Source organism: Parasteatoda tepidariorum, chromosome 6, assembly GCF_043381705.1.
Source record: "Parasteatoda tepidariorum isolate YZ-2023 chromosome 6, CAS_Ptep_4.0, whole genome shotgun sequence".
In the NCBI taxonomy this organism is placed as follows: domain Eukaryota; kingdom Metazoa; phylum Arthropoda; class Arachnida; order Araneae; family Theridiidae; genus Parasteatoda; species Parasteatoda tepidariorum.
Window position 1 is genome coordinate 61,998,861 of NC_092209.1, and position 12,282 is coordinate 62,011,142.

The window sequence follows — 12,282 nt, forward strand, 5'->3', positions numbered from 1 at the left end:
TTGTATAAACCATTATCATATTTTAATATGAGAGGAATTTTGTTTTCAGAATAACGAAACTAATTCATCATAAATGATTAATAACTTCTTAATTCCATTACTTTTGTCTCTTTGAATAATCCATGATGTGAAATGATTTGAAAACAATTGTGGATTCTATTATGATACAGACTTATATTTAAATTTATAAACAATTGTTTTTTAAACATAATAAGATACAATTTTTAATTTAAAATAAAGTTTCAATGTAAACTTTCTTATAATGAGATATATTTTTCGGTTTTAATGTCTGAATGTAAATTGTCTGAATTATAAGCAAATATATTATTATATAAGCATCTTGTATAAACCATCTCCATATTTTAATACTAGAGGAAAATCATTAATATTGTTTAAAGAATAATGGATATAATTCATCATCCATGATAACAACTTCTTAATTCCATTACTTTTGTTCCCATGACTACTCTGTGATCTGAAATTATTTGAAAACAATTGTGTATTCTGAAATGTTACATAAAATATTTAAATATTTGTTTTCAAATTTAAATATTTATACAATTGTTTTCTAAATATAATAATATGGAATTTTTAATTTAAAATGAAGTTTTAAAATATACTTTTCTTATAATAATCTATATTTTTCAGTTTTAATATCTGAATGTAATTAGTCTGAATTGTAATTTGTAATTGTCTTATAATTATAACTGTCATGTCTGAATTGTAAATTGTCTAAAACAGCTGTTTTTTTTAAACATAGATACATACAAGCGTCTTGTATAAATCTCCATATTTTAATACGAGAGGAAAATCATTAATATTGTTTAAAGAATAATGGAAATAATTCATCATCCATGATTAACATCTTCTTAATTCCATTACTTTTGTTCCCATGAATAATCCGCGATGGGAAATTATTTGAAAATAATTGTGAATTCAAAATAATACATACTAATATCTAAATATATTAGCAAGTTGTTTTTTTAAATAAAATAATTTTTAATTTGAAATAGAGTATTAAAGCATACGCTTTTACAGTAAGGTATATTTTTGGTTTTATTTATCAATCATATAAATGTATGCATTTTGATTGAAGCTTATGTATTGTTTAAAATTTGTATGCTTGAAGCTTATGTATTTTTCAAGAAAAGGATCAATTCAAGATATAATTATACAAAAACAGCTTTCAAGAAAATTGCCATTACAATGAATTGAAATTTTTCATTAACGTTTTTTTAAATTTAATTCAGTTTTGTTTAAAAAAGGTTTTGTTATGAGATTTAATTATAATTGATGATGATTTGATTTAAATTTATGAATAAAATATTTTAAAATTATATTAAGTGAACATTAATGTGATTTATTTTGCTTTGAAATTGTAAAAAAATGTTTCTGCGCCATTTAAAGTCAGAAAAAGCTTTTAATTTTATTTAAAGAATCAACTTTTTTAAAAAGATATGATTTCATTTAAAAGTATAAATCATGATTTATAAAACTGATGTTCATGAAATAATTTTAACTTAGAGTGTAAATTACAATATTAAAACAAGATCTTAATAAAATTATTATCTTGTTTTAAGAGTTAAAAAACAAATAAATCTTTTTACGAAAAAAATCAAATTCAATTAGTTTTCAAATTTGATGTACAACAATAAATATGAACAAAAATAAGCATTTATTATAACATACATATTTACTTTATAAACAGTAAATGTTTAGTTTTAATATTAGTTTCAATTTGTTCTTTTAATTCAAAATTCAGTTACTAAATAAGTTTTTTAGTTAGATGTACTTTAGACGCGATATTCAAATAACAAATTTAATTTAAAATATAGTTTTTAAACCCACATGTTAATATTGTCTTACACTTCAGAATTATAATTCTTTTTGGTCTTAAAAAAATAGTATTTAGGAATTTTTTTTAATTTAGATTTAATTTAAAGAAAGGATGATTTTGTTTTTGCAATTGATTCATAATGCAGTTTGATTCATAATGCAGTTTGATTCATATGTATGAACGATCACAATTTAAAAACTAAATTTCATTTACCATTTTAAAAATAAAATATCATGCATATCTTTACTTATAGTGTGCGAAGTTCGTAAAGTGTGCACCTTAATAACTTTTGATTTAACTACTGGATTTTCACGTAATGAGACTCAATATTAATCGTTCTAGAACCGAACCTTCGATAACTTAATTAATTAGCGTAGAAGATTGTTAATGTAGAAAATATGTTATGAAATCAGACACAAAAAATACACTTTCTTAGAATAAGGAAATATGGTAAAATTTACCATGCTTTTGGCTGTATGGGAACACCAAAAAGCTCGGTAACTTTTACCGAAGTGCTTTGGTAATAATATTGGTAAAATTAACAGCAAAAGATGGTTTCGTAACAAATGATAAAATTTGAAAATTTTATCATGAAACCTTAGAACATGGCATACAAACAAATTACTTGGTTAAATTAATTTACAGTTTTGTATTTTTATGTGTGGTAATAAGAACTATAATTTTGAAAAACCAGAGTTTTTTGTACGTTACCATATGAATGGAAGAGTTACCAAATGAATGCTTTAAATATCATTCATGTATTTATTTATTTTAACCAGAATTTTGTTTTTTTCGAGAATTATGTTTCTTTATTTTATTATTAATTTTTTTAATCAGAATATTTTTTTTATCAAAACTTTTATAACCATACAGTATGGTAATTTCACCAGAATCTGTTTTCTCTGTGTATATATTTTAAAAGATTGATATCAAAATGGGAACTAAATATATGCCAGTTATTTTAAATTCGAATTTTATGTTTTTTCCTCACATTTGTTAAAATACGTCATACATAAATAAAATATAGCAGATGATTTTTTAGTTTATTATAATTAAATTTTAAGAGGCAAATACAATCATAGTTCTATAACATTTTATTAAATAATGTATTAACAATTGCCTGATATTAATGTTAATAATATGCCAAGCTGGCTTAATTAGTGATAGAATAAAGGACTACACACAAGATTAAACTACACAAAAACACCCAAAATTCATTCAGTTTGACATAAAAACCCATTTATTCAGTTGAATTTTTTATTTTTGCAGTTTTGTATTCTCTACTAAATGTGAAGTAATAAGAACTATAATTTAGAAAACCAGAATTTTCGTTAAACCGTTACAATAAGTAAGGAAAAATTACCAAATGAAATGTTTAAATACCTTATACTCTTGTTTTATTAACCAGAAGTATGACTTTTTTTAAATCGGAAATGTGATTATCATTCAGTGGGGTTATTTTGCCAAATCTTTTTCTCTGTGTACTTTTTTCCTCGTCGAATTTGGGTGAGGAGCCGAATATTAATAATATGAGGAATCTGGAAATTCTGATCTGGAATTTCTGGAAATCAACAAATTCTGATTCCAATAGTTAAGGCAGCGGACGGTCGAATGCTTAGACTCCTTATCTTCATTTCCCATTTTTAATTTACTCTTTAAGATGTATTTTTTAAAAATTTATTTTTCGAAAACTTTTCGAATTTCTCTGTTTATATTTTTGATTTTATCATTTGAAATTGTAAAGATTTTATTGATGATTGCATTTTTTGACTATTATAAAATTAATAGTAAAAAATATTAATAAAAAACATTTATAAAAAGAAATGGAGGAATCATCCTTGGAGGAATAAGTTTTGTAATTATGTGCTCAAAAATTATTGATTTGCTTAATTAGTTTCGGAGATTGGTGAAATACGTAGTAACAGATATTAACATTGTAGAATACAATGCAAAATACTCTGGTAAAAAGTACCTACTCTCACAGGGTGCTGGTACTTTTTACCACAAAATCCATTTTTTATTGGAACTTGGTACGGAACAAAAAATCTGGTATACCATACTTTTTATAGTAATAATTACCGTAAAATCACCGAATCACTCTAATTAAAATATATTTCATTAAAAAGTGTGATATCATATTAGAGTAAAAATGGATTTTAAGAATGATGCATCTAAAGTGCCGATATTTAATACTGTAATTTAATCCGGAATTTTTTACACTATTTCTTCCATATTTTGTGGGTCGAAAATCTAAATCCATCAAAAAATATTTGCTTGTTCTGAGAAAATGCGCTTCGTGCCTGATTTCGTAACTTAAACTATCGTCTGCCCAAACTAGTTAGCATATTTACGGTTATTAACGTGTCTTGAACCACTTAAAGTGAACCATTAACCGGATGTCCCAATAAAAGTTATAAAAGTGTTTTTTTTTTAATTTTATGAACTATACTTTTGAAGTTCACATACTTACTTTGCAGGTACCATAGTAAAAAGAGAACTAATAATAAAGTGAGTAAGAATAAATTTAAGACGAGAAGGCATATCTTCCATCTACTCCTCCTTCGGTTTGACCCTTTCCAATCATCGGCTTCGGCTTCTGCCAAGGGACACTGCAAAAAAGAAATGGAAATTAGTAAAGATAAATGTAGAGATTCATGCAAATTAACGGAAACAACACACCAACATTTTATATTAATATTTTTAAAATTAATTTCAAGTGATTCACATTTTATATACTAAAGTAAAAGTTTTTGTCCTTTAAAATGACTTTTACTGCATTATAATACCTTAAAATATTTTGAGACATTATGTTATTCCTAACAATGAATTTTGATAAATGATATTTTATCCGTTAATACAAATTTTAATGCACCATTATTTATACATCGAAATAAATTTTGCCATGTATTTTGACAAAATTTATTTTATCCGTTAAAATAAATTTTGGTTCATTAAATTTTATCCGTCAAAACGAATTTTGATACATTATTTTTTATGACTTGAAGGAAATTATGTTACACTTTATTTTATCTCTCAAAATGAATTTTGATACATTATATTTTATGACTTGAAGGAAATTATGTTAGACTGTATTTTATCTCTCAAAATGAATTTTGATACATTATTTTTTATGACTTGAAGGAAATTATGTTACACTGTATTTAATCTCTCAAAATGAATTTTGATACATTATATTTCATGACTTGAAGGAAATTATGTAACACTGTATTTTATCTCTCAAAATGAATTTTGATACATTATATTTTATGACTTGAGGGAAATTATGTTACACTGTATTTTATCTCACAAAATGAATTTTGATACATTATATTTTATGATTTGAAGGAAATTATGTTACACTGTATTTTATCTCTCAAAATGAATTTTGATACATTATATTTTATTCTTTAACGCAAATTATGTTACGTCGTATTTCATCTCTCAACATGAAATATATGCATTGTATTTTATACTTTAAAGGAAATTTTGTTTTGTTAAAGGAATTATTCTTTAAAGGAAATGTAATTAAAAAAATTATTTTGCCGTTGCATCCTTGTAAATTTATTTCCAGTGTATTTTCGCATTAAATGAAGAATTCATAATAAGTCAAGTTAAAATTAAATAATTTGTCACAATAAGTACGTTAAACAAATATTTCTGTTGCAGGGAGTTGTTTAGTAGTTTTCCTTTGATTCCATTAATATAATTACTTTTAGCTTTTTTATTATTGACTTAGCGGTAAGATGGACGGCAGGAGGTGATAGGTCAAAGCTTTTAAGGGGAAAAAATGTCAAAATCTGGGCGTTCCTAAAAATCAGTAGAATAAGCATTAGACAGAGTTAATTTAATTTGTCATGGCTTGAAATGTTCTACCTTTGATATGCTTGATGCTAATCAATCTTGAAATGCTGTATTGATGAAAATGTTGTAAATGATGGAAATTGAATAATTCTTTACTAACATATCTACAAGTTATTAGGCTAAAGGTTAAATAAGTAAAAGTAAAATGATAAAGCATAACATAAAATGACCCTATTGTGCTTATTTTAAATGTTAAACTTTTTACTTTAAAAAAAATAAATGCTAATAAAAAGTATTGAATTTGTTATCCTTATTTATAAAGGTCTGAAACTTTTAAGTTAGAAATTGTTTTGTCGTGAAGGGATAGTCTTAAGGGATAAGAAAAAATATCTGGTTATAAATAAAAAAAAGCAGTTATTAAAAATTTTGTTTTGCATCATAAATTATCTGTTATAATTATATAACAATGTGATCATAGATAAAAATGTTGTGTTGTCTTTTTTATAAAGTTTTAATGTTTATATAGTTGTGCTAACGCTGTGTTTTATACATTTTTATAATGTTTTAAATGATAACCACTTAATATTATTTAAATAGAAAATATGATGAATATTGCATCATCTAGGATTACGTTTAAAAATAGGGTTAATAATTTTTGGGGGTATTAACATTAATTTTAAAATAAATTTTTAACAAAATATGTTTTTTTTTATTGCTTAATTCGCATGTTTAAATATGTAAGTAGAATAAAGGAAATCCTTCCTTTCTAGCATATTTAAAAAACGTATTGCTATATTTAAAATTTTAGAAACCAATGCAAAATGTTTCTGAAAAAAAATTTCTTTTTAGTACTTCAAAATTGTAATATTCCTGTTGCGCAAAACCCATGCAGTGAAAAGCAAAAAAAAAATATTATATGCTCCTATTTTTTTAAAGAAATGAAAAAGAATAAAAAAATATTATGCGTGCACGGAAAGTATTGGTAAAATTACCGGACTGTATGATAATGACCTTTCTAGTAAAAAGAACACCCTATAATTCTGGTTAATAAAACCAAAATATTAATAATCAAACCATATTTTATTAACCATTATCTGGTTAATAAAACCAAAATATAAATTTAAGCTAATTATTTGAAAATTTTTCGGTTTATATGGTAACGGTTTATCGAAAATTCTGGTTCTTAAAATTATAGTTTTTACTACCGCAATGAAAAACTTAACAGTAAATTTAACCAAATAAATATTTTTCATGCCATGCTCTGAGTTATTATGCTAAATTACCAAATTTACCTCATTTGCTACCGAAAAGCATGGTAACAAAACAATCTAGCATTGTTAATTTATAAAAGGTCATTAGCATAGTGCTTCGGTAAAAATTAACGTGTCTTTTTACTTTTTGGTTTTAATAGAGCCAGAAACGCGTCAAATTTTACAATACTTTGGTAGTTTTGTCAGTAATTTTTTTCTCAGTGCAGAAACCAAAGTTCGCCATTAAACTACGCTTTCATATTGATGATTGCTTAATAAGGGCGTCTATATTTCGATTTTTAAATGATTACGTAAAATTTCCATCCACTTCTCTTCAGTTAAGCCTTATTCGAATTCGTCTTAATATTGATAAAATCATCAAAATGTACCACATGTACCAAATTTTATCACACATTACAAAGCCATATTTTATTGTTAATCTCACCAAAATCATAACCAAATCATTTCGATAAGAATTACCAAGCCTTTTGGTGTTTCAATAATGCTAGAAACACGTTAAATTGTACCATACTTTTTTCTCAGTCTGCTTTTGATTCGAGTATTTCGATTGCGATGGCAAACGATGCCACAACGTTGAAAGTTAAAAAACAATTCATTTGTAATATATTACAAATTGATTTTAATATTTTTAATTATTTTATTGCCCGGCATTTTAATCAAAATCGTAGAAGTTTTTCAACAGCATTAAGTGATTCCTTATCATATTTTACGCCATGAATCATTTTGAAATTCAATTTGAAGATATTAAATAGGACAGAACTGAAAATATTTGATTAACTGATGCGCGGCATTTGTCAAAAAACTTATTTTCCCAGCTACTAACAACTGTTTGATGGATTACACAGAATAAATAAGGAATTTTATTGATATATTTTCTTATAAAAAGGAACATTGTCGTTGAAGGGGCTGAGCATTATTCAACAAATATTCCTTCAATGATCTTGATCATTACTATAAAGTTTGCTAACCATTTTTTAAAACTAAATCATGGAAAACAAACTATGAAAGGGTGTTACGTAATTACCACCTTTGATATATATTTTTCGAATACATGCTCAAAATTCTTGCACACTTCAGGAATTTTTAGACCTCCATGGGAAGTTATTTCCCCACATGTAATTTATGCTGCCATCTGTTGCTAATTTCAGAAAATACAAAAAATGTACTAACAGTAAACGTTACAGTAAAGGTTAGAGTGGGATCAGCAGAGGAAGCCAATACTGGGAAGTTATTTTCTCTTATCGGTTATTACATTCGTACATATCCTCAATTTTCATCGAGCTGTTAAATTTACCAAAATTATTACCACAGCACTTCTGCCAAAATTACAGAGCTTTTGGGTGTTCCCATAGAGTCAGAAACAAGCCAAATTTTATCATATTCTGTTAGTTTTTATCATATTTTTTCTCAAGCATTTCTATGCAAGAAACTTTGAAAATAGTTATATATTGCTTTCTTAGAAATAATAGAATAGAGTTATTGTTAAGTTTGCATGCCTCTTTCAGTTTATGCACTTTAAAGCGGCGTTTTAAGGGCATAAAATTACGCTCCTTACGTTTAATCAATAGTAAAGCGAAACACAAAGTTTGAGTTTTAAGTAACTGACATCTAGTTAGTTCCTGTTTAAACTTATCATTTGGCTGGTTTCCTCTTTGAGCTTCTGACTAGTTAGAGAAATTAATGTAGTCTTCTTTGATCTTGATGGATTTTCACGATGCTGAAGATTTCAAAGATTTATATCCTCATTAATCTTAACCTCTGGAGAAATGGTGTTTTATCATCATTTCTAGATATAGCGTTATAAAATATGACATGAAAAGGGTTGAAAGTTTAGTTGAACGTGTTCAGTTTATGTTTTGAAATCTGTTTAGAGATTGACTTGGCCAGCAAAGGGTTGCGGTCGTTGACCTGACGGTTGTTCCTTCCGATAGACACACTTCATATCTTCAATAACTCAACATAAAAACAAGTAATATAATAATTGCAATTAATATTAATATGTATACACATATGACAGAATCACAATATTGAGTGGTAAAATATGAAACTAAAATTAATTAATTAAATTTAATTAATGAATTAGTATTTGAAAAAAACTGTATTAACATCAAGTGTAATCCACTATCAGTTTAAAAATATGTATTTGAATTTGAGTGGATGAATAAAAAGTATTTTATTAGTGATTTAAAATTTGAACAAGATATATAAATATATATAGGGAGAGGAAATAATTGTAGGAATTGAAATAAATGAACAGCACTATGGATTTATAATATAAATCTACTTATTAAATAATTGAAGCCATGTTTAGTAGGCATTTATGTTGCAAACGTTTTATCATTATGTTGTGGAGCAATTTTTCAGGAAAAATCTAATTTTCTAGAATTTTCCTTAGGGTTTATTGTGTGCTCTGGTATTTTTCTCAAATTTTCAGGGTTTTAGGGGTTATTTTCAAAAGTTTCAAACAAATACTGAAGCATTTCTACTGTGAGAAACAAAGAATCACCGAAATATGGTAAAATTTACCGTGTTTCTGGTTTCATGGAAACATCAAAAGCTCGGTAATTTTTATCGAAGCGTTTTGGTAATGATTTTGGTGAAAATGTCAATAAAATGTAGTTTTATAATATGTAATAAAATTTGGTAAATATGGTTTATCATAAAACTTCAGGACATGGCATGAAAACCATTTATTCAGGAAAATTTACTTTACAGTTTTGTATTTTTTTTACTAAATGTGTGGCATAAACCGTAATTATATAAATGGAAATTACGTAATTTTATCATGATACTTCAGAGCTTGGCAAATGATCCTTAAATTCGGTTAAACTTACTTTTTGGTTTTGTATATTTTATTAATTGTGTGGTTATAAGAACTATAATTTTAAGAACCAGAATTACTTGTAAACCGTTAATATACGAACGGAATAATTATCAAATAAATAGTTTAAATACCGTATATTTGGTTTTATTTATCAAAACTACGGTTTTTCTTTTCTTCTTTTTTTTTAAAGCATGATTTTTTTGTGCAAGATTTATGAGCATGTATTTCAATACGCATGGAATAGAGAATTTTAGCACATCATCCTTAAATAAAAGATTAATTGCCTTGAGAAAGTTTTATATATTTCTTAATAGCCAAATTGTTTATTCTAATATTATTTTATAACTATTTTGAAAATTTTTTCCGGGAACTTCCTGACGATTGAATGATATATATTGGTGATTAGAATAATCCTAATATTGATGACACTGGGACAGAATATTTTTGTTTTGGTTTTCGCTGCATGAGATTCTTTAATCGATTTTGGATACTTTCACGCCACTGATTTCATATCCGCAATTGGTTGCACTATCTAAGCTGCATTTTTTAACGATATATGTCGAAATGTGCAAGTTCAAAGACGTTATATATTACAAAGGGCCGCATAAATGTTATGGCAAACATCTAGGAGAGTTAAGGCACATCGTCAAGATTAAAATATTAACTTATGCCCGGAAATATCACACGCCGATAGAGGCTCTCTCTGCCTCCTCATGTGGTTCTGATCAGGCTGCACAGGGAAGAGCCCCTAGCAGCGTACAGTGACGTTTAATTGCTGATGATTTGCTGGAAACTTGTAGCAACATTTACGCTATCCTCTGTTATATATATAACGTTTTTAAACTTGTACATTTTAACAAAAAATAGAATGAAAATGTCATGCAAAAAAAAATATCTGTAGCCTTAAGAGCAAAACTAATTTTAGATTTGAAATCTCCACACCAGAATCTGCACCATCAAGTATTTGTATAAATATAACATAAAATTTGTTCCCCAGTGTAATTGAAAAACATTTATATACATTGATAATTGGATAATAAATATTTATGGTCTCCGATGATCAACATTATTGCCTTTGTGATAACTGAAAGCTCTTATAAGTAGAAAAAAATATGCTACTGCTAGAAGTAATTAAAAAAATCGATTAATAGTATTAATACATGATTAAATCTCAAATATTTAAGAAATGTTCGAATAATTTCTCCAGCTTATTTGTACTTGAAATACACAAGATAACAACTTTTACTCAGAAAATAAAAATAATGAAGTAATAGCGTCTCCATTTAATACCTACTTTGAAAAATGTATAAGCCTATTAACGAAATTAATATCAATACCCAAATTCTCTTCTATCCACTTTCTAATTAATTATTGGTTGGGCAAGGAAATAGAAAAAAAAATGAAGATAAGTTGCTACTTTAGCCTCATGTGCCGTAACTCTGTTATTTTGGGGGTTTGTTTTAAGTCTTTTAAAAACAATATTTCATTATATTGTTACGGAGAAAAGAAAATTATTTGGGAGATAAAAAGTCTTTTAATTACATGAAATATTTCAAGAATATAGATTTTTCAGTACCCAAATAGGATTTTGCCGAAGGGGTATAAAACTTGAAATAATAGATTTTAGATCATCCGATAATAGAATATTGATAAAAAATGTTTGACCAAGTTAGAATCAGTCGTTTAAATTATTTGAACATGAATAAATATTGTTTAAGCAATGTGTATTTTATGCATTTTATCATTAATCAAATTATACTTTTAAAGTAAAATAAAGATGAAATATAAAATGTGAAATTTTGGTGCTGACGCATTAAAGTATGTTGTAAAGAATAATTTAGCTTAATTGCAAAATAATAATTAGTAAAGTATTTTTTTTCTAAATGACTTTTAATGTGAAGGTTTAACGTCTTGACGCAGATGGGACATTGGTGTCCTTTTCATATACTTTTGATGAGCTAATTACAAGTAAAAATATGTTTCGATGTATTTTATTTATAAAAAAATTGTCGAATTGTTACTAAAAAATCTTTTAGATTATCAGAATTATATTTGTGCCAAAATATAAAAAAATATTTTTCAATTTTTTTATTCACATTCAAACATTTATCAATAGTTAATTTTGGGAATCGAAGAAATTTCAATGATGAATTGCTGTTTCTCTTAGATCTAAATAACAGCAAATAAGCACACATTTGATAAAAAAAAGATTGTTTGGAAGTGAGCCGTGTTTGGAAGATTTTATATTTAACGCAGCAATAGACACTGGTCTCATGCTTCATTTCATAACCATAAATTATTAAAATGCTAAATATAATATTTTTCACTTATTTAGATCTAAACTCATGCAATTTAGTACTTAATAAATAATAATAAATAATAATTAATAAATAATAGTAAGTAAATAATAATAAGTAAATAATAATAAGTAAATAATAATAGTTAATAATAAATAATAATTAATAAATGATAATAAGTGAACAATAATAATTAATCTATACATAATAATAAAAGCGGCTGTGTGTGTGTGTCTGTAATCACAATATATC

General features: G+C 25.8%; 1 protein-coding gene across 2 annotated transcripts in view; it reads right to left on the reverse strand.

Annotated features, from left to right (window-relative positions):
* LOC107457174 (transmembrane protease serine 2) overlaps positions 1 to 12,282 on the reverse strand; it is a 125,113-nt gene that overhangs the window by 37,746 nt on the left and 75,085 nt on the right. For both annotated transcript variants that reach the window (XM_043040207.2, XM_071182434.1), the window contains exon 3: positions 4,308 to 4,446. In XM_043040207.2, coding sequence (XP_042896141.1) covers positions 4,308 to 4,446 — 139 coding nt within the window. The remainder of the gene's footprint in view (positions 1 to 4,307; positions 4,447 to 12,282) is intronic.